The sequence below is a fragment of the Euprymna scolopes genome, chromosome 28 (assembly GCF_053919585.1).
Source record: "Euprymna scolopes isolate OS-2025 chromosome 28, ASM5391958v1, whole genome shotgun sequence".
NCBI classification, from domain to species: Eukaryota; Metazoa; Mollusca; class Cephalopoda; order Sepiida; family Sepiolidae; genus Euprymna; species Euprymna scolopes.
Window position 1 is genome coordinate 105,932,826 of NC_136509.1, and position 24,781 is coordinate 105,957,606.

A 24,781-nucleotide genomic window follows, 5' to 3' on the forward strand; every position below is an offset into this window, starting at 1 on the left:
CTTGTTTTTATTAGTAGATTGTGTATAGTAGCCACAATATCTAGTTATTTTTGTGGCTAGGGCTTGGATTTTGATTCTTTTTGGTCAGCTTCCAGTGAGTTCTTAGAAGATGACTTTCTTGCAGTTTCTTTTGCGGTTAATTTAACTTATTTCCTTTGGCGTTTGGTGAGTTCTTAGAAGAACTGGTCTGATCTACTTTTCTTAGCGAGTGAAGAGATTCAGCTGCATTTAACAATGGTTGCTATAGTGTATTTTTGCGCATGCGTGAGAATTTCAAGTTTCCTCCTTATTTTTCAATAGTTTGACAGTAGTCATGTGTCTTTCTGCCAAGAGCGACAGACGTCAGTGTTAGCCGTGATCGTCTAGACGTTAGGACCCCACGTTGTGGCCGTGCTAACCTAGGTTCGAATCCTGGTCACAGCATTGACATTTTGTACATATTTTACAGTCCAAAATCTGAAGAATTATTTGTTTTTATAACATTGTTTTTTGACGTCGTACTTGCTGATAGATTACTCTTATAACAATTTTGATCAACTGAGATAAAGATTTCGTGGTTTCATTAACGTTGGTGGGTTACTGTTTAAAGAAAAAACCTTAACGTTCACCTCAAATATTCAGCGTCCAAGAAATATAGGTCACTGGCAAACTGGAACGTCTGTGAGCATCCGGTGTATTATTTGGAGCTGTCCCTTTTGAGAGAAGTTCCGTGTTCGAAGTGGTCTATCTAGATTGGGTATATAGTGTTTAAAACTTGTTATTACACGTAATCTTATTTAATTATGGAGTTAGCTAAAAAGCGATTGGTCACTGCACTTCTCCGTGTAAAGAGCAGTCGATTGATGCTTGAACTGTTGTCAGAGACCGTTCGTACACCGAGATACGTCGTCTCAAAAGAAAGAAGAAAGAAGAAGAAAGAAGAAAGAAGAAAGAAGAACAATTGGCCATTTTTGTACCCTTTTTTTTTTAGCTCTCTTTTGACATTTTAACCGACGTTCTGACACTCGCTGGATTCGTAAGACGCTTCTCTGTAAGAATATGTGCTTTTTGAAACTTATAAGTTGATTTTAGTTGAGATTTGGATAGTTTTGTTTTGTAGGCGTATATAGGCGTGTACGGGCCATCCCTATATAGAGAGTGCTACCGCCTCTCTGATTATAAAATTATCGCTTATTCACCTAAACATTTGAACGTAGGCAGCAAGGGTGACCACAAGTCTCTAAGATGATGAATTAAGTAAATTTTATTCGTTCATCTATAATATAAATCTCACCCATTTGTTTAAACGTATGTATGTATGTATGTATGTATGTATGTATGTATGTATGTATGCATGCATGCATGTATGTATGTATGCATGGATGCTGGCCTATAACTTTCGACAGAGGTGACGGATTTTCACAAGATTGGTATCGATTTGAAGCTCGAATTTTCTGACGACAAATATCGAAAAATTGGCTAAAAACATTAATTCCTTCACCCTCAACTGGGCACTTTTCTACAAAGAGGAGTCGCTTTTTCGCCGATATTTTCGAAAGTTATCCCCTCTTTTCGATTGAATAACCTTAATTAGAACCTTCGCCACTTCCAGTTTGGCGATGGACACAACGACAAAGACGTCACGTTTTTTTTTCACGTTCTTTTCCTCCTTCGCAGTACGGGTTCGAGCCTGCCAGCCTACTACCACTTTTTTTTTATTTTGCTCAACACACACCTCCAAACAACCGGGCAACGCCGGGCACCTAGGCTAGTCTATAATGTAAATCTCACCTGTCTGTTTAAATGTATGTATGTTTGTATATATGCCTAAAACTTTCGACAGAGGCGACGGATCCTAACAAGATCGGTATTATTTGGAAGTTCGATTTCCCGGACGGCAAATATCAAAAAATTAGCCAAAAACATCAATTCCTTCACCCTGAACTCGTTTGGTTTATACAAGGAGGGGTCGATTTTTTTTACCGACATTTTAGCAAGTCATCGTCACCGTTGGATTTACTTTGGTTAATTTCAATGCTTTTTACTTCTGGTCACGTCATGGCTAAAACGTCAGATTTCCTTTCACTGTCTTTTCCGCCTGCGCGTCACAGGTTCGAGCCTGCCTGTCTATTACCACTTTTTTTTTAACACCTTTCTTCACCTTGGCTACCTACTGTTGTTTTGGTTCCCTCTCCAGGCTACTATCATTTTTTATTTTAACACCTCTCTTCACATTCACGGGGTTGAGCTTGCCTGCCTACTACCACATGTTTTTCTCTTCTTCAACATACACCTCCAAGCACCCGGGCAACGCCAGGCGGCCAGGCTACTGCTATAATTAACAACACTATTTTCTCCTTTGTATGTATTTATCTTATTTTTCTACATTTTTTTCAGACATATTTAAACCATCTTTTCTTCACTTATTATATTAAAGTAAACTCTTTGAATTAAAGAACCTGTTTCCACATGGAAATTCTATACCAAACCCCACTTTCTTCAATGCTTTACTTCTACTTGTACATCTGTCATTGCTCAAAGGAAGCATGCATACCACAGATTTAACTGCTCCAGTACAAACAGACAATGCTCCAGTACAAACAGACAAAATTTTATAGAAGTTAGAAGTAATTGTAAGAAAGAAATAGCGACAGCTAAGAGAGAATATACAGAAATCACCAGAGAACGCCTTGAAACACAGAAATTAGGAACTTGTGATTTTTGGAAAATTTACAACAGTATAGTAAATAATGGGCAATCAACAATTCTCCCACTATTCAGCACTCATGAGGTTGTTTGCACGGCAACCATTAAGGCTAACATGCTTGCCAGTCAGTTTGCCTCAACCTTTACTTTGGACCCGGCAAACCATAATCTCCTTGGCTTTCCTTTGTGGACAGATGCCACACTAGATGATCTGAAAATCACCCCTTCTCAGGTGCATGATATCATAAAAAAACAGACACCTCAAAAGCATATGGACCTGATCTCATCCCGGATGTGCTATTAAAGACATGCTCCGCTGAGGTTGCTTCAGTTCTCTCCAAACTTTACAACAAATGCCTTTATGAATCATGCTTTGCTGACTACTGGAAAACTGCTTCTGTGGTACCTGTTTACAAAAATCCTGGCGAAAGAACTGATCTATTAAATTATAGCCCCATTAGCCTCCTTCCTCTTTTCACCAAAATATTTGAGTCCATAATTAACCAAGCTCTAGTTCATCATCTTACAGCTGCTAAACTTCTAACCAACTAACAATATGGATTTAGGCAAGCCCATTCTACAGTAGATATTCTAACTAATCTGTGAACATATATACCATACACTGGACAAATGAGGGAAAGGTAGAGCGGTAGCTCTAGATATATCTAAGGCTTTTGACAGGGTATGGCACGATAATCTTATCAGGAAAATCAGATCATATAGTATCACTGGACTAATACTTAACATAATTAAATAAGTAAGAGAAGAATCTAGGTTGTCCTTGGCGGTCATACATCTAAATAATATGATACAAATGCGGGTGTACTTCAGGGGTCTATCCTTAGACCCTTATTATTCTTGATATTCATAAATGACTTTCCTGATAAAATTGTCTCTGAAAGGGGTGTACTCGTATTTGCTGACGATACCACGCTCTATAACAGGCACAAGGTGAAAACGAATGGACACATATCTAAGGAAATGGCATAAAACACTTGAGGAAGACCTCTAATCTGTAGTGGAATGAGGGCAAAAATGGATGGTAACGTTCAACGCTGCTAAGATTAAGCTTGTTTCCTTTAATAATCACAAGAAGCCTTCTCAACCACGAATAGCTATGGCTAAAGATACATTACCTGAAAGTACTTCTTTCTAACTTCTCAGCTTATCGTTGACAGGGAACATGAGTTGGAACAGATATATTGAGAGCATTGCCAGGGCCGCTACAAGGAAGGTGAGCTCTCTCTTCCGTACTAAAAAGTTACTAACGCCTGAAAGTATCTTGTACTTCTACAAGGTCACCATTCGCCCATGTATGGAGCATTGTTGTCACATTTGGGCTGGTGCATCTGTATCTAGTCTTTTGCTGCTTTACAGGATTTAAAAGAGAGTCGCCAACCCGATAGGTCCTGAACTGTTATTTAAGCTTTGTCCCATCGACGAAATGTTGCATCCCTCTGCCTATTCTGTTTTAATGGTGGATGCTCCGATGAACTGCAAACCTATGTAGCCTCTTGACATAAATACCCCTGACAAACCCGACAAACTAAAGTTTCCCCGATGTAAGAAAGTCTTCTACCTTAATAGTTTCTTCCCCAGAACTTCTAGACTTTGGAACTCCCTTCCTTCTTTCCGAACTGTACTGACATACAGAAGTTCAAGTGTAATATGAACCTTGCTGCTCAACTCCTTACATAATATCCATATAACGTATGTCCCTGATAGTAACCCCCAATATCAAAGTGGCACTATGTTTTGTTTGAAGTGAAATATATATATATATATATATATATATATATATATATATACATGGAATATATATACATAGAATATATATACATGGAATTACCACTTATCAAGGCCCGGAGGCCACTCAGGGATAAGGGTTATTGCGTGTACAGTAATCAATGGGACAATATCGTAGTAATCGTTAGTAATGGAGATCTAATAAAGTGTCTTACTTAATGGGGCGGTTTATTAGGAACTTGTTTATGTTGGACTTGAAGAAGTTGTAGTCAGGTGAGAAACAGGCAAACGGAAGAGAGTTCCACAGACGTGCATTTCTAAGAAAGCAGCTTTATTCATGGAATCTATGTTTTGATTTTGGCACAGATAAAGAGTGGGGAAAATTACTGACAGTGGTTTCAACTAGACGTGTATTTTTCGTGAAAGATTGGCGAGGGGGGACCAGAGATTGAAGCTCAGAAGAGAACTTGCCATGGAAATAACGATAAAAAAATGACAGGCTTGCAACGACTCCTCCTTTTTTTTACATGGGGGTCACCACTTATCAAGGCCCGAAGGCCACTCAGGGATAAGGGTTATTGCATGTACAGTAATCAATGAGATAGTATTGTAGTAATCATTATTATTGGGGGTTTTGATAGTGTCTTACTTAAGGGGGCGGTTTGTCAGGAGTTTGTTTATGTTGGACTTGAAGATGTCCAAGTTGTAGTCAGGTGGGAAACAGGCAAGCGACAGAGAGTTCCACTGGCATGCAGTTCTAAGAAAGAAGCTTTGCTCATGGAATCTACATTTGGATTTAGGCACAGATAAAGAGTGAGGAAAATTATTGACAGTAGTTTCAGCCAGTCAGGTGTTTCTCGTGAAAGATTGGCGAGGGGGGACGAGGGATAGGAGCTCTGACGAGTACCTGCCATGGAAATAACGATAAAACAAAGACAGGCTTGCAACGTCTCTTCTGTGGGAGAGCGGTTGCAGGGAAGAGAAAAGGGCATCCTCCACTAGACTACGAAGTCTATTTTGTACTCTGTCAAGGCAGGATAGGCTGTTTTTAGCGGCTCCTGCCCAGATATATATATTAAGTTGAGCAGAAAGTTCTTGTGAAATTATAAATTGGGATTTGAAATGATTTATTTTCAAATAAGTTTTTGTTACAATATCTTTACTTTATATATCATTTTAAACAGCGTTTTTTGCTCTAGCTAATCGTTTAAATTACAATCGTTTTAAAACAATTATGTCTTCTTTTCAGAACGTTGAATATAAGATGAAAAAAAAGCAAAATCGTACAATTTTTTTATTTCAATTAAAACTAAGCTGAAAAGCTTCTGAAACAGGTCGCGATATCAACAAAGCGTTTTACACAGGAACCACTACTGAACGCACAGCACAATTGTGGTTTAAGAGATTTTGTGGTAGCAACAAGCGTCTTGAAGCTGATAGGCATAGTGTTTGATCATCAGATGTGGACAACAATCAATTAAGAGCCTTAGTCGAAGCCAATCCATGCACCACTGTTCAAGAACTTGCTTCTTAATTAGATGTAACGTATACAACGATTTTCAACTATTTGAGAGAGATTGAAAAGACAAAAACACTTGATAAATGGATGCCTCACGAATTAAACCACAATCAAAAGAAATGCCGTTATGAAGTGTCATCTTACCTTCTTTTATGCAACAAAGACGACCCGTTTCTCAACCAGGTTGTGACTTGTGATAAAAAGTAGGAAGTAGGTTTTTTACAACAACCGACAATGCTCAGCTTAGTGGTTAAACACAAACGAAGCTCCACGACACTTCCCGATGCCAGTGTTGCACCAAAAAAGGTCATGCTGACTGTGTAATGGTTTGTGACTTGTCTCATCCATTACTTTTTTAAATGCAGATGAAACTATTACAGTGGCGAAGTACTGTCAACAAATGAATGAAATGCATCAGAAACTTTGACAATAACACCCAGCATTAGTCAATTGAAAAGGCCCAAATCGTCCTCGACGATAATGCCCGGCCACACATTACTAAGTCGATCTGCAGAAGTTGAACAAATTGCATCCTCTGCCATATTTTTCAAACCTCTTACCTACCGACTACCACTTTTTAAGTATCTCGATAACTTTCTGCATGAGAAATACTTAAAAAAAAACTAAGCAATATCAAAAATGCCTTCAGGGACTTCATCCCTGCTACAACGCAAGATTTTCATGTTACTGACTTAAATACACTTGTTTTGCATTGGCAAAAGGAATTTAAAAGTTAAAAACTGCAAAATCTTTCTTGTCAACCTCATATATATATATAGGCAACACATAATAAATCTTATTAAAGACAACATATTTTTCCCTGGTTCATATTTTCTTACTCGTTTTTCGAACTCTGTGTGCCAATTCTTGGATATTTGGTGTCAATTTGTAAAGTATTGATTTTTTGATTTTTTTTCCTAAGTTCAAACGCTTTTTTTTGCGGGATCTTTTTTCTATACTGTTAATTAAGACGTTTTATTTTGGTCTGAAGTTTTGTTGAAAGAAAAAGTGTAACTAAATGTTATTTATTTATCTATTTGCATATTTACTTGTTTTTATTAATTTGTTATTGTATTTTTGATTTTTGTGGGAGAGATTAGATGTAATTCAATCTGTTATTTATTTACTTATTTGGATATTTATTTATTTTTTTATCAATTAGGAAGACAAAGAACAGAGAAAATTCTCTTTCTTTGCCTATTAGCCAGGATCAGAGGTGTGAGCACAGGGGCGACCACAGTGCTTAGCCTTGTTTCCTGACTAGGGAAATGAATGCCGTCATCTCACACCTATCTCATTCCCTCCCCTTCCCCATAACCTGGCCATTTTTGGGGTGCTTGTTTACCATGTGTGCTAACATAATTGGCTGGGTCACCTGTCAGACGACAGGTTTGAGGGTACTGGTTTGACAGTTGCTAACTGCTATTTCCAACTGACAGTACAAGAGCCCTAATTATTTGCTAGCACTTAAAGCAATTGCACTATCATCAGTTCTATAATATCAGGATGGTTGTAGTGCAGTGTCACGCATGGAAAAGGAACCCTGCACTCATCTTTGGTGCGCATTCCTGATGCCACATTCCTGTAGATGAGAAGTAGGCTGATGGTCTACTTGTGTTGCATGATGGTGGCTATGCATACCCACTTTGTCTCTCATCCTAAACTGAAACTACGAAATAAAATGAAATGACAGCTCAATCAAAAATAATGACCAAATCAGACACACACTCGAACAATGATTCGCCTCCTCCCTTGAGGCTTGCATGTACAAATATCCATGGACTTAGATGATGGAGAATCATTTCTCCTAGCAAATTCCCCGGATATCTTAGCAGTTAGTGAATCTAACTTGCACTCCTCCATCCTCTTTAACATCTTAAATATGTCTGGTTATCTTCCACTTTATTGAAAGGACTCTGATAGACACATGCACGCACTTGGAGTCTATATTCATAACAACCTCCCCATGACTAGGGAATTTAAACTAGAATCAGATGACCAGGCCTTCATGTGCTTTAAACTAACTTTACACCATAGCATTAGCTACCTATATTTTCTTTATCACTCTCCCTCGACCCAGAACTGTATCCTAATCAATCATGTCTCTGACGACATAGATGTAGCACTCTCCCTTTACACTAGTGCCCAAATACATGTATTTAGTGACTTTAACACCCACCACATAATTTGGTTTGGCTTCTTTAACTACACAGACAGAGCTGGTAGCATCATCCATAACTTTTCTATATCCCATTCCTTAACACAAACAGTAACATTCCCAACTCGTCTCCCAGATAGTTAGGGCCAGCAAACCTCACTTCTGGATCTATTTCTGACAACAGTTCCTGAGAATTGTGTAACAAATGCCCATTGGCCACTCGGGAATGCTGATCATGCTGTGATAATGGTAGACATCACTCTAAACTCTCGAACCCAAGTTGAAGAGCCGTGGCTTAAAACAACAACATACTACAATAAGGTTGACTGGGATGCCATCAGAGATCACATCAGAGATGCCTATGGAGATGTTTCTTTTCTCTTCCTGCAGAACAGTGTGTAAATAAGACCACTGAATGGTTTAAAGCAGCAATTGAAACATGTTTCCACATGTAAGTTCTATAGCAAACACCACTCTCCCCAATGGTTTACTTCTACTTGTGCAGTTGCCATTTCTCAGAGGCAACATGCATACCACAGAGTTATTCAGGATAAGTTTAGTACAAACAGACTAAAGTTTATAGAAGTTAGAAGTAATTGTAAGAAAGAAGTAGCGACAGGTAAGAGAGAATACGCCGAAACCACCAAAAAACTCATTGAAGCACAGAAATTAGGAACATGTGATTTCTGGAAAATTTACAACAGTATAGTAAATAATCGGCAATCAAAAATTCCCCCACTATCCAACAATCATGAGGTTGTTTGCATGGCAAAAGAGAAAGCTAATATGTTTGCCTGTCAATTTGCCTCAAACTCTACTTTGGACATAGCAAACCACTCTCTCTCTAAATTTCCTTTGTAGACAGAAACCACACTAGATGATTTAAAAATTACCCCTTCTCAAGTTCATGATATCATAAGAAACTTAGGCACCTCAAAAACATATAGACATGATTTCATCCCGGCTGTACTATTAACAAAATGCTTCGCTAAGGTTGCTCTAGTTCTCTCCAAACTCTTCAACAAATGCCTCAATGAATCATGCTTTCTTGACTGCTAAAAAACTGCTTCTGTGGTACCAGTTTACAAGAATTCTGGCGAATGTACTGATCTATCGCCTCATTAGCCTCCTCCCTCTTTTCGCCCAAATATTTGAGTCCATAATTAATCAAGCTCTAGTCCACCACCTTACAGTTGTTAAACTTTTGTCTGACCAACTAAATGGATTTAGGCAAGCCCGTTCTACTGCAGATATTCTAACTATAATCTCTGAACATATATACCATGCACTGGATAAAGCAGGGAAGAGAGGGACAGTAACTCTCTATATATATGCCTTTTAACAGGGTATGACATGATGGTCTTCTCATGAAAATCAGATTGTATGGTATTACTGGACGAATACTTAACATGATTAAATACTTCTTAAATAAGAAAAGAATCCAGGTTATCCTCGATAGTCGTACATATAAACAATATGATATAAATGCGGGTGTACCTCAGAGGTCGGTTCTTGAACTTTTATTATTCCTGATATTTATAAATGACCTTCCAGATTAAATTGTCTCTGAGATGGGTATATTTGTTGGCGACACCATGCTCTATATGCTCTATAACAGGCACAAGGCGAAAACGAATGGACACATATCCAAGGCAATGGCGAAAACCCCAGAGGAAGACCTCCAGTCTGTAGTGGAATGGGGTAAAAAATGGATGGTAACTTCAATGCTGCCAAGACTAAGCTCGTTTCCTTTAATAATTACAACCACCAATAGTTATGGCTAAAGATACATTACCTGAAAGCGCTTCGTTCAAACACCTCAGCTTAATGTTCACAGGGAACCTGGGTTGGAACAGGTCTATCGAGAGCATTCCGAAGGCTGCTGCGAAAAAGGTGGGCTTAAAAAAGAGTCGCCAACCTGATAAGTCCTGAATTGTAATCTAAGCTTCAACGTCAGTCCCATCGACGAAATGTTGCATCCCTCTACCTGTTTTACAAGTATTTTAATAATGAATGCTCCGATGAACTACAAGCCTTTCTACTCCCCCTGTATAAACACCATTGACAAACCTGATAAGCCTCAAAATCCCATCCCTACACAGTAGAGATCCCAAGATGTAAGAAAGCCTTCTACTCTAATTGTTTCTTTCCCAGAACTGCTAAATTTTGGAACTTCCTTCCGGGTTCCTGCTTCCCCAACTGTACTGACATGCAATAGTTCAAGTGCAATGTGAACAGAAATTTTGTTGCTCAACTCCCTACACAGTATTTCTATAACTTATGTCCCTCAAAGTGGCACTGTGCCTTCTTTGGGGTGAAAATGTAATAATAATAATAATAATAATAAAAATGTAGATAAATACCAAGTTAAAGGTATTAAAGAGGGAAAACTCATGAATTAAAACGAGGTTATTAAGAGTGCTCAGTAAAAAAGAGCAAAACATAATAGCTTTATTGATATAGAAAATATTATATAGTCGCTACATTGAACATGTTAATATTTCATACAATTAATTGGCAAGAACCAAAAGTTCTTGTCAGGCGACGTAATAAAGCTTATATATATTTCATATCTTCCATTTAAGAACCAGATGCATTCATTGGCACATAAGCTTTATTACGTCATCCGACGATGGTTTTTTAGTTCTTGCCAACCAATTGTCTAAAGCATGTTCAGTGTAGCGACTCTATAATATTTGTCTACATAAATAAAAATATATATATATATATATATAGTTCACCATCTATCTAGACCCGAGGTAATAGAGCCATCACTTAGACAATTATCACCATCAAGAAAGCATTGAAAACAATGTCTGGAATGGGCATATATATGTATATAAAGCTATATGTCTGTCTATCTGTCTGTCCGTCTGTCTGTATTCATATTTTCCAACTCTATATATAAATCCAAGAAAGTTAATTGAATTTCCATTCAATTAACTTTCTTGGATTTATATTTTTGGATTCTACTGTCATTGGATAATTTACCTTCCACCAGACTATCCATTCACGTGTAATCACGTTTTTCTTCACCATATTCCCTCTGCTTCACTTTTTGTTATCAAGTAAAATCTTTGACTTACTTGCAGTTTCATCAAATACTTTTGTATGCAAAATCCGATCCTGCATTTTGCTAATTCCTACCCTCTGATGAGAAGGAAAGTATTTCCCCGAAACTCCGCAGATTAAGGACTATCCACTTATCAAGTGTTTCCTTTTCAGATTAAATATGTTTTTAACTCTTTTTCAAAGTGTTTTTTAACATGTTTTATTAACTGTTTGCTCTTATTATGAGCTCTACCTCCTACTTGGTTTTATCGAGCTTTTACATCTGGTTGAGATTACTTTATAAATATTAATTCTTTAATATTTATAATATACTTTAGTTTTACCATCTTGGAACATTTTGGTAAATTTAATTGTAATTTTTATTTTATATATGTAGACACATGACAGAAATAAAACCAACACTAGCAGAAATAATAATAATAATAATAATAATAATAATAATAATAATAATAATAATAATAATAATAATAATAATAACAAAGCAACCCCGGACAAGAACAACCATATCATAAATAAAAATACTAATAACGAACAAGATAAATGCAATTGTAGACACCGCACACTTTGCCCAGTCCAAAATAAATGTCTAACAAAAAGTGTAGTTTATCAAGCAACAATATTTGCGAAAGAAAACCCGAATAACAAGAAATATTACATAGGCATGACTTCCTTAGATTTCAAAACCCGATACTATGACCACAAAAGTACATTCAAAAATAAAAAAACACCGTATAAAAACAACACTAGCGAATAAATACTGGGAACTCAAAGAAAGCGGACATTTGCCGGTAGTCGAATGGAAAATAATGAGACAAGCTACCACGTGCAGACATTTAGATGACCTATGTAAATTATGCCTCCATGAAAAATTTGCTATCCTGTACTTTAAAGAACCTCAAAATCTATTAAACTGTAGACGAGAAATAGCAAACAACTGTGTTCACAAAATAAAACTTACTCTAGGATAGCGATACAAAATAGCTTTAAAACTAACAATAACAATAGAAAACAAACAAATAAATAAATTAAATAAACATGAATATACATAAACGATCACACATAGATGCATATATATATATATGTATATATATGTGCATGTATGTGTGTACACATAGGTATATTTATATATATATAAAAAAAAAGGAAGGAAAAGATCTACCTTAAACCACTAACCTAGTTCTAAAACAGATCCTTTGTTCGATAAAATGCATGCCCATTGGCTGATAGGAAGGGGCGCGGTGGATACTAGAAAGCTGATTGGCTAACTAGAAATCCTCAACATATATAAAAACAAGAAGCAACCACAGAATTCGCGCATAAGCCTGACGAATCCTATAGTGGATGAAACGCAGAATATTCAGTGTAGCTTAATCACCATATATATTTTATAAATTACTAACTAGCTCTACCTACACATTGAGCACTTTTGAAGTAAATACTTAAAGTTTACGCATAAATCTATACTTTCGTATATTAAATTTATATGAGTAAATGAAGTATATATATATATATATATATATATATATATATATATATATATATATATATATATATTGTTTTAGTCCTTTGTTAGAAAATTGTTTTGTCAGTAAGTGAATGAATTTCCTACAATCGCTGAATACAATTTCTTTCATGAATTCACAATAGTCATAATGTATTTTTCATCAGTTATTTATCATGAAATAATGTTTCTGGGATTTTAAGTATGCATATATTGCCTGTCATCTAAGCGATTGAGTTTCAGCCCTAGCTTGATGCCATTTCTTGTCTAGCCATAGGGATATAGCAACATAATCTGTCTTTGGATGACTATTCGAAATTCAAAGTGCAAATAGGATTATAAATAATCGTATTTGCACTTCGAATTTTAGTGCGGACTTTTTTCCATCCTTAGCAAGTCGCACTCTCTTTACCATCTAAAAATTCTAGAAACTATATATATTAAGACTCTGAGTTCTTCTCTTTGCAAACAAAAAGAGAATCTCTTGGGGCTTAATCTAGTTTCTATTTAATAATTAATCTCCTCCTTTTTTTTATACTTATATTCCCCCCTACTTTTTCATTTCCGATTCATTGTTCTCCCCCTTTTCTTTTTTAAAACGTAAAACTGTTGAGCGAGCTTCGAAACTGGTCAGCTGACGCATTAATTTTTATTTTTTTTATTTCACAATCTAAAATAATGTTTTCGAACAAGTTTTAATTTGGTCTTTACATAGTCATAATAAAATTTTGTACCCCTCAAAAAAAAAAAAAAAAAAAAAAAAAAAAAAAAAATATATATATATATATATATATATATATATGGTTTACCATCTATCAAGGCCCGGAGATCACTGGTGGGTAAAGAAGTCATCAGTTGGATGGGCAAAAGATTACTTAAGAGGTATTGATTACTCAAGATAACAGCTCAAAAGGTATTTGAAAACCAACATGCTGTAGTTGGTTCGGAAGCAGATTCGTGTGAATCCGTTCCACAGATGGTATGTTCTAGCAAAAAAACTTTGTTCATGGAAGTACCATTTGCTTGTTCGTACACAGAAAAAAGGGGGAAAAGATGAGAAAGAGAAAGGAAAGGTCGTTGCTGTGGTTGTTTTACAGAGGATACCAGGGATTAGAACTCAGTTATACATCTACCGTGAACATCTACCGTGTGAATATATAATAGAGATAAAGAGTCTAACAGAATTTCTTCTCTGTGAGAAAGGCTGTAAGATCGAAAAGAGATCAGCACACATCAGAATGTGAAGTCGATTTTGTTCTCTGTCAAAGCAAGAAAAAGTTCTCCTAGCAGCGCCTCCCCAGATATTGCAGCAGTACTCCATATACTTATACAGGTAGAGGATTGCATCAAGAGTGAAGTACCTTCTTATCCAACTATTTTTTCAGCAATATTGCCAACAGATTTATAAGTCTTCTATTTCAGGTCTATGTGAAAATCAAATCTAGGAGCTTAAAGAATAAGGGCTTCGTTGAGCAGAGAGTCATTTATTTCAACTGGAGGGAACTGATGATCTCAGCGTTGTTGGTAAAAAGAGAGAAGCTTGGTTTTAGAGGCGTTAAAAGTAATGAGCCACTTTTTCCTCCATTGCACCACATGCTTCAAGTCAACAGATGTAGAGATAGAGATAGAGATAGATAGATAGATAGATAGATAGACAGAGAGAGCGATTTTGATCCTCAGTACTTTTCAAAGTGCTGCTAAATATATTTCTTCTACATAGATATCAACGAATGATCTGAGAATATGATTTGCAATATTATGAGGAAGAGAATTGAACAAAATGCATCTTTGAGGCACGCCGTCGTTAGTGCTATCTGTTTGAACTTTTTCCTATCAATTACTATTTTTTAAAAACCTAACGTAGAGAAACGATTTAATGGTTTAGAGACCATTAATATATACTTGACCTATTCATAACTCGATGAGTCACAATCACTACCTCCTACTTTTATTTCATTTGAAAAATCTGTGACATACCTTTTAAGATATTCTTCTTACATAATTAAAAATAAGTATCTTTGCGTTAGTGTTGTTGTTGTTGCTGTTATTTGTAATTACTTGGAGTTGTCACACAAGCCATCTTCATAGATTGATTACTGACAACAGTCGGTTGTGTTCTTTGGAATCTGCATGGCAATTCTCCCAGATTTCCAATACTCTATATGTCTTTCAATAACCTTTGCAAATGAATATATGTTATCGTAACAGCTGCTTGCTATTGACTTCCCACTGGTAGAGATCATTGGTTTCCATTGGAATTTGAGTGGCAATGAGACTCTTCAACGTTCCGGTCCTATTTGTACTTATAAAGTGGAAGTCTAGTTAATGATTTCTCTCCTCAGTCTTTTAATCCTCCTTTCAGTTAGTTCCTAGTATTTGTTTAATTTTTTTGTCTCTTTGATCTTCACTCTGCCTCCTGCTGGGATGGAAAAATCTATAATTTAGTAGTTTTTTTCCTTCTTATTAATTATTATGATATCCACTCTCCTTGCTTGGATGAGTTTATATGTTTGTACCTAGTGTAATGTTTCTGTCCTTGTGTTCTTTTAGGGTTAGGATTGGTTTACCGTTTCGTCTCTTTGTCCACAGTCTACACTTACTGTTTTCTTATGTTTTATCTATTTTACCGTTAATGTAGTTAGTTCTAATTGTTTTATTCTGATTCCCTGTTCATTCTTCTTCTTCTTCTTCTTCTTCTTCTTCTTCTTCTTATTCTTCTTCTTCTTCTTATTCTTCTTCTTCTTCTTCTTCTTCTTAAACATGATTCCATCATTTCTCTTTCTTTCTGTCATAATTTATTTCCATCTTTCAATAATACCTTTCACATTCTTATTTACTTTCAGCACCTCATTATCAGTACTTCATTATGGCCAACTACCTTGTCCCTTGTTTCCTCTCCATTCTCTGCTACTGAAGCCACATCTACTTTATCCTCTGTCATTTCCTCATTAATTTGCATGTCATGTTCGTTTTCCATGTCATTCCCCATTACTTCTCCGTTCACCTGCTTTTATTACCAAATTCTAGTTCTGATAATCATCCATTTTTCCTTATTGCTTTTGTCTTACCACAGACAAGTTGTTCTGTTGATTCAAAAGTTACTCTTGTCTCGATTCCTTAAACATACATTGTCCGTATCTCCTGATAGGTTTTCCATCTTCATCATAAAGATGCTTCCGAAAAAGTACTCCATGATTACCTTGTTAATCTCTTTACTAAACTTCATTTTAGCAGTTGCAGGATCATGACCGGGTTTTCGCTGCTATGCCAAAATATACCTGCTGAGCGTGAGCTCTTCACTTTGAGTTCTAGTTCCATTCATGCCGTTATTCTCAATATGTTGATTTGACATTTCATTCATAAGAAGTTTGCTGAATTTTAGGTTACACAGCCATCAAGGGTTTCTTTTTTCAAGAAACCATCTCTAGTGGTTTGAAATCGGAGCTTGGCTTCTTCCAGATGGTCGGTATTACTGAACTGTCGAATACCATCTACTCAGAACTACTGGTTTTAAGGCGCTAGTTACTCGCATGATGCACCTCACCTGTCAGTAAAACAGGCTCGCCGGCCTTAATAACTAAACCATATAAGAAGGCCAGGAGTAGGATTAGATTTTCAGAGGCTATAGATTTGAGCATGCTTTGGAAGTATTTTATAGGAGAGTGGTAGCTCGTTCCCACTTCCACCCCCGGCAATATGACAACCATTGGACCTATTATTATTATTATTATTATGATTGTTGTTGTTGTTGTTGTTGTTGTGATTGTTGTTGTTGCAGCAGCAGTAGCAGCAGCAAAGCGGCTTATTATTTTGCCATCAATTTACACAAGTGTTTGTGGTATAGACAGACACAAGTATGTAAATTAGATGGCTATGCTAAGCAAAAAAAAAAAAAAAATAAAAAAATAAAAAAATAATAATTAACTTACTCTAAATTCCCACAGAGACATTAATAAATGTTAGAGAGTGGTTGAATCAATATAGTGATAAGTTGTTCTGAATGTTTAGTTTAGAAGGTCAGCTAAATGTGCATACGTTTTTGTATCTAAAGTTGGGAATTCTTCAGTAAGGGCACTCCAATAACAAAGACGGCTAAAGGGAAAGAGAAGAAGAAGAAAAATAAGAATGAGGATGTGAGGAAGCACCAGTAAAGAGTGCAGTGAGTATATAATGGTACAGAGGAAGAAAGTGTAGCCTCTGATATATCTTAAAACAATTTAACGTATCAAAAGGGAAAACGGTGATAATCTAACACAAACGAAGTAGTTTAATATTATTAGCTAGGATGTGAGGTTTGAAATCGGGCCGTCTGCAGATTTGAGGTAAAAATATTAAAAAAAAAATGCGAAGAGCAAATAATTATTTTGTAACGAAATGAAAAAGACAAAACATCTATTCTCCATGAAGTCAGTAAGTTGATAACACGATTGACAAGATAAAGATATTGTTGTGATTGAAAATCATATCAGGCATTGTGAATGAAGTTGACGTTGGGTGACGTAAAATGATTATTTACCCGGGCACTGTTGGTGCCGTAAGGAGAAGAGAGTTTGACCAACAGACTGACTCATAGAGAAAAGAGATAATCGGTGTAATACAACAAGTGCAGGTTTGAGACTAATCTATTCATTTGTAAATTAATCTAAAAAATAAAAAGCATTCATTGTATAAGAAAAAAGTATCGCTTATACTTTACCTTTATTTCACTGCAGGAAGATGTAATAAAATATCGGAAGGTGGGGATTTGAAAAGCCAACATCAGAATGAAAGATCACCCTGGCTTACAAAAGAAGCTTGAGCAGCCTTGTCGGCATTTCAGAGATGGGGCGCCTCAGGCGATTAACAATAGACTAAAGCCTACTTAAAACAAGAACGTAAAGCCTGAAAGGGTGGATCTCTTAGAACTGTACAGAATCATATCTAAGATCGATAGAAAAAAAAGGTCGCTAAGCTCAAGTACCTCAAATTCTGTTGGGCTGAATGTCGAGAACGTATCCACGACTTGATATGAAAACCACAAATTCGAGTAAGGTCCGATTGTGTGCTTATTTTATACCAATGGAAGCAAATTTGCTCCGATGAGAAGCGAAAAACTGAATTGGGTTATTTCCTTGACATCCGTCACTTTTGGGGATTAATCAGATATACAATAAATTTTGGGCTTAATCGTATTACAGACTTATCTTTGGAGTCGCGAAGACCTGAATCCGCATTCAAGGAGGCATCTACAATCCTGGGTTGCAAATTCAAGAGGACAACGGGTTTTACACTACTATAGCTTCGATGTTGAAAAGCTCAAGAGCAAAGAAGAATCAAAAGAAGTCCAAGAACGAAAAATCGTGATACGGAACGCGAACAAAAAGAAATAAGAAAGATATCAACGAAACGACAGAAGGAAAACAAAACCAAGAAAAAAGTAAGCTAATTAATTTTTATTTCACTCTCTAAAATGCTTTTTTTTCTTACATTTTTGGAATTCGGGCTCGGATCCTTACGTAGAAAAAAGAAATATGGGAAAGCGTTTTAATAATAAAAATGTTGGGATACGAAAAAATTTATTAAAAAATCAAGCAGTTAATCAGAAACTGTTTTCAAATAATTACGTATGAGATTGAGGAAACAACGAAAAATATTACAAATATATTGCATAATAAATAATACCCGAAGAAAATTATTCTGTAACTAAATCCAAATGACGATTATAGAGCGATCATTATGGAGAGATTCTTTCTATTATATAAAAAAAATTCCAAAAAAGGAAAAGTGCTTATTAGCGTTGGTTTCCATAAGAGGTAAAATTTGGTCAGTAGTTGAAAAATTGATTACAATAAATTCTCAGCTTACTTGGGATTATTAAAAAGATAGGAGAAGATTATGGATCAAATGTAGTAATTAAATAATTTTATACGTATTCGACAACATAGCCAAAAACGCATAGAATAATATATGGAAATGGTGGCAGAATTAGCAGAGAAGGCTATGCTAACAACCAAAGACAGAGGTGTTAATGAGATAACAGGTAGAGAATTCCTTCATCGAAGGTATTTGAGATCCAGTGTTTTTAGGTAGATAACATTCTGGAAGAGCGAAGTAACTTAGGTAAAGTATTTGTAGCAGCGAAAATAGAGAATAAATTGAGAGCTAAATCATACTTAAAACCTCGTGCGACGGATAGATATCCAGAACTTATTGAAGTTTACCATACTCGCAGATAAGGTTATTTTAGAGAATAAGGAATTTAGCGAGACATTGCAATTAGAGAATTTTGGGAAATGGGTCACGCCCGTTCGCAAATGGCCCAGCCATAAGATGAACAATATATCATCGGATGTAATTGGTAACATGGGTTTCCCGAATCCTATAACAGCGAGATAAGGAAATATAAATTAAGAGCGTTATTCGATACTGAAGCCAAATATTCAGTAATCAGTCGTAGAATATATAGTGTACAGAATCCAAACACCAATTTAACAAAAAGAAAATAAATATATATGAAAACAGCAAATGGGTCATATCTGAAGACGAAGAGGCGGGCGAGAGCATAGATATAAAGTGAGAAAACCAAAAGCCTAATATCGTTTTTGTATGTTTCAGAATTTTAATAGAAATATTATATAAGACTGAATGGTTAAAGCAGAACCGATGTGGATTTATTGCGATCTAAAGTTATTAGGATTAGAGATGAATGTATAGCACTGGAGGAAGATAAACTCATTATTTCGTTGGTTTGATTATAGATGACAGTAATACTAAAGCCACAGTAAATGCATACATATGAAGATAAGACAAGAATATGAAAAGGATTTAGAAAAATATAAAATAGAGGAAACAGGTTCGAGATTTATTAACAGGTTGAGCGGCATGTTTCTGGCCAACGCGGTGGTTACAGTAAACGACTCAAGAAGGATTCTCATAATTATTATGAGACTAAGCAAACCATTAAACTGAAATAGAGTTGTCCAATCGTCAAGCTCAGCAAATTTGGGACCCTTGATGGAATTTCTGTAGCGCATAAAGAAAATTTAAAAAATTGGGAAAGAGAGGTCTCGAGTTAAACATAGATTAAAAGTTTTGAGATTATAAGAAAAATTCGAAATTTACGAATGCGGATAAAAATCTAATACTGCGAAAATGAGGATCGATACAGGATTGTACAGACACATGAAGAAACAACCGTATACACTTCTTAAATAATGAATCAGGAATTTCAATTATAGAGCGCTACATAGCTTCAAAAAAGAAATAAAGTATGAACGAAATGATGGGATTTTGAGGAAGAATCAAAAGGGGAGGAAATTAAGCCGCTTTGTGGAAGAACCGATTTTCCTAAACCAAACTTCCCAATCAATGTAATTGCGTAAAAAAATGAATGTTAAGCCCGAGTTGTAAGAATGGGACAGAAGGAAAAAAAGGAAAAAGAAAAAAGTTAAAGATGAATTAAATTAACATAGAAAAAAACCCCCAACATTTATACAATTTTTTCAGACATTCGCGATATATTTGAGTGTGGAAAATGGTACAAACTTTGGGATTGGACAATTGTGAATACATTTTTTGGGGACGATGTGCACGGCTGCAGGAATTTAAAATAACTTTTTCTTTCGTATCTCTGCATTTTCTTTTACCTTTTTCTTTTTCTTTCTGTAATCATATTGCAATGACACCGTGTTTGGAGTTATAGAACGTGTAAAATGTAATAACTTGCGCCATCCTCAGACAGACGAAGTAAAAGCAAACAAGAAAGCAAGCAAGCTAACAAACAAACGAATGAACACACAAAACAAAACCATAAACACAAAGGACCAAATACTTATTTTGAAAAGAAATGAGAAAACAAAATCATTTCTCATACATGACGTAAGTCAAACACATGGTCAACCAAAAAACGCGTAGTGTCCAAGAAAGTTGTGATTGGAAATCGGGTCAGACATTTACAGCAGAGCTTTGACGTCGGATAATGAAAACAAATGTTATTTAACACGTTCAATGATGTGTCAGTGACGAGAAAAGAGAATCTAACAGACCAACAAACACGGAGAAGAGAGGATCGGTGTGATACATGCAGCGCAGACCTGAGAAATGTTTGTCCATTTGTATACGAATTTAACTAAAAAATAAACAATGATTCTTTCTGTCCTGTTCATTTTATACCAAGAGAAAATTATTGTGCTCTGACAAGAAACGAGAAAGATTCATTCTTTTACACACGAAACTTTTACGGTTAACAAGATAAACAATAAAATATGGATGCACTTCTATTACAGTAGCGCGCGTAGTGGTTAACTTAATCACTTCATTCTACACTCTTTTAGTTATTTGTGTGTAAATAGTTCTTGTAATCATCTAATAATACAATGTGTGTGATAGTGCAATGTGGTTATTCCTACATACCTATTATAGATAAACATTATCTCTTTGACAATATCACAGATAAAATAGGTCTAGGCTTGCTGTTGCCATGAAAAAAATGACATCAAACAAATATACAAACCCTGAGGTTCAGAGGAAACGTCTGAACATCATGATTAACAAGAACTTCTTTGAAAGCCGACATAGAGGTCTGATCGAAACTTTGCGAATGTTGGCCCTTCTTATTTTTAGTAACAGTATAAACAAACAATGATCAACGTAATCTAAAAACTACACAGCAAAAAAGATAAACCACAAAGGAAATTACACTAGAAATAGAGTACTACTATAAAAGCAACCCCAACTAAAAGTGGTTACTCTTTATGACATAATTCCGAAGTTATGCTTTCGATTTTCCAAATTTCTTCTTCATCCCTAAGATTTTAGCAAATTTGAATAGTTTATCGATTCCGTAATGAGAGCTGAACTACTGTAAGATATCAAATAGCCTTATACTAGACGAGGTCAATTTTTATTTCAGATGTTTTAGAAGAAGATACCATTTTATCCCTTTGTTAGATTAGAATTGAACTGCTGATTCTAAGATGAGTAAAACATCAGTAGATAACATCTGAATCATTTTAGGATGAGTAACACCAGGCGGAATTCCAAATCAGGTTGCGTGTGGGCGTGTCTTGTTTATAAAAATACACAACAAAGGTATGGAAGCAAAGAACATAAGAAATACGAAAATGAATGCAACGTGATCCACAACCTAAAACGTCTGACCTCTTACACATTGTTTTCATTCCCAGTTTTAGTCAAGTGCTCAAGTTAGGAAATCGTTAAATATAGACGAATGGACTTTACTTCGTAAACATACAATAGACAAGTAATAAAGGAATACATATCTAACATAACATTAAGTCAACCGAATTTTAAAAGTTGAACCTAAACAGGATTCATACTGATAAATTAAAAGCTGATTCTGATCAGCCACTTTTCATTTGTCATTGTTGTGCTATATTACTAGCAATATAAAAACGTTGTTGTGCCATATTACTAGCAATATAAAAACGTTGTTGTGCCATATTACTAGCAATATAAAAACGTTGTTGTGCCATATTACTAGCAATATAAAAACGTGCTTAGCTACAATTTATTGTAAATATTACTCATGTTTGGATAACTTGTAATATGGAAAAATTCTAAAAAATCATGTAAAATGCTTTCCCTTGGATAATTTCACTTAACCTACTACTAACACTATGAACGCTCAATGAGATCAACAATCTATCATTGACATATATAAGTTAACAATACTTCTTTCATTAATTGCTTAGATCAGTAAGAGAGAGAGAGAGAGAGAGAGAGAGAGAGAGAGAGAGAGAGAGAGAGAGAGAGAGAGAAATCTCGTGCAAACTTTAAATTTGTCAGTTATATTTCAAGGACTATTTATAATTTTCAGTTAATTTATTTCTTATTTTCGTTTTATTCTTATTTCAAAAATATTTATGGAAATGAAAAATCAGAAAGACACCAAATGATTTCTGAAACAGTTTGCATAAAACTTTAATAGACTTCTAATAATCATTTAAAAGTAGAGTAGATGTTAGCTTTAAACTGACTTCAATGTTTACTCAAATTCTATTGAATAAAATGGGCTGTGAACGCCAGATTTTACCATCTAATAATTTATATCTGAGATACTAAGTAAGAAAAGCTTGAACATAATACTTTCGATTGGTTTAAAATACTTTCGATTGGTTTAAAAATGTAATATGTTATTACGGAATACTAATGCAAATACAAATACTTTCGCACAATGCTGGATCGGGCAGCTCGTTTTAAAAAATAAATAGGTGCTGTATTTGTTCTTTGTTAATAACGATTTCGATAAATAAGATGATACTAAATCTATCCGTGGACAGCTACGTCAGCTAGCAACCAATAATTATAAAATCTTGATATATTATATTATATCATGTTTTAAAAGAAGAATGAAATTTTCATGGATTTAAAAATGTTTTATTTAAATAGATTTAAAAGTGCTTTATTCCGTTGTTTTTCAGCTGATTGTACCTCCTCTACCTACCAACCGTACAAGTCCAAGGGCAAGTCCAAAATCGAGTCCAAAGACAACTCTGAAAAATGTATGTACATTATTCCAATTGGATTTCAGTCCAAATTTATGACATATCTCTTACGAAATTCTTCTTGCGACACTAAAAATAATTTGTCTCTTTATTTCTATTTTATTGTTAACTTAGAAATAAAACGATTTATCTATCTCGTTATCTAATTTACATAAGTGTTTATGGTATTACGAACACATTATTCAGTATTGGAAGACAATTGATACCCCCTATAAGGGTGGCTGCATATGTAATTAAAAAGCAGCATTTGCGCAATCTCCAACCACAATTCTATTGTGTCGGCATTGTTTAATCCCAGTGGTAAGGATATATATCTAAGCAAACTAGAAACAATAACGAGATAAGCGAAGAAAACAGCTCACATGGTATTTCTAAATCATCACCCATTTTAGTACTACTCAGACTCAACGTTGCTTAACTTTGGTAATCTAACGGGAATCGGTGTGTCAATGTGATTATGCTGTATATAGTATTACATTATGTAAATTATCTAAAATGAAAGAGTCACTTTTTTTTATAAATGTCACAGAGGCATTAAAACTGTTAGCGAGTGAGTGAATCAACACAGTGAGAGTGGGTGAGAGAAATACAAAGGTAGCTAGGAGAGAGATGGGTGAGTTGTTCAATGAATTAACAAAATATGAAGAAGTAGAAGAATGAAAATGTAATTTCCTTCAAATATAATTCAATCCTAGAACTAAAGAATATTTAAGTGTTTTGTTTAATGAAAATATATAAGAGAAAAGCTTTAAGGAAACAAAGTGAGATAAATATCTCTATCTTTATAAAGTTAGGTATGTTTATATGTTTAGATATTTGTATGTACATGATTCACTCCTAAACTAACCAACCGATCATTATGGATTTTATAACAGAGCTGTTAGGCGTAGTGTGAGCTATATTTAGTTTTATGCAAGGAAGGTAAAATTGAGGTGCACACCCTTTACGAAATTTTAACAATGGATATTAGACATCAATCACAAAAGTTTGGCTTCTTCTGGCTATTTTAAAGCATTTTTAGATGGCATTATATGGGCACAACCTACGATTTGAAAATTCAATCAAGTTTATCTATAGTTAGACAACAGTTAAATAATATTCCCTGCATACAATTTGATAGTTTTGTTAACAACGCATGGAATGCCGTTTTGTAAATCTTTAATGCTTATCTGCATTTACTTATTTAAAAGTCATTACCCTGTTCTTTTCATCAAGACTTTGTTTGATTATTATTTTCCAGAAAAAATCAACCCAGAAGTGATAATCAATCGGAATAAAAGTAAGTTTGAAATATATTGTATTATAATGGATTTTGGTGTGCGTCGGTAACAAAATGACTCCATATTTCTCAAAGATCATAGTCTCCAAACCATTTTTTAAATTGCAAAACACTAAGAAGTATTTTCCTATTAAGCATACCAATACGAACGTGAATATATGAAAATACCTATGCACTTCTGATTTAAAACCATCAACTGAAAGTGATAATTTTTATCCTTATTTTTCAATTTCCATAATTTTCTAATTATCCTGCTATTCACATAAAGTTCCAATTTTTGTCCATTTATTTATTCACGAACTCCTGTTTAAGATAG

At 35.1% G+C, this 24,781-nt stretch overlaps 1 protein-coding gene across 2 annotated transcripts in view; it reads left to right on the top strand.

Moving 5' to 3' along the window:
* Nucleotides 1-24,465, top strand: part of LOC145249772 (myosin-IIIb-like) — a 223,606-nt gene extending 199,141 nt beyond the window's left edge. The window contains exons 30-32 of one of the 2 annotated variants that reach the window (XR_013863576.1): nucleotides 17,859-18,097; nucleotides 23,103-23,183; nucleotides 24,427-24,465. Coding sequence is in view for 1 of the 2 variants with exons in the window: in XM_080111695.1 (XP_079967821.1) it covers nucleotides 23,103-23,183; nucleotides 24,427-24,447 (102 nt within the window). In the remaining variant the exon portion in view is untranslated. The remainder of the gene's footprint in view (nucleotides 1-17,858; nucleotides 18,098-23,102; nucleotides 23,184-24,426) is intronic. The other variant, XM_080111695.1, reaches the window with a different exon arrangement.
* The last annotated feature ends 316 nt before the right edge of the window (nucleotides 24,466-24,781 follow it).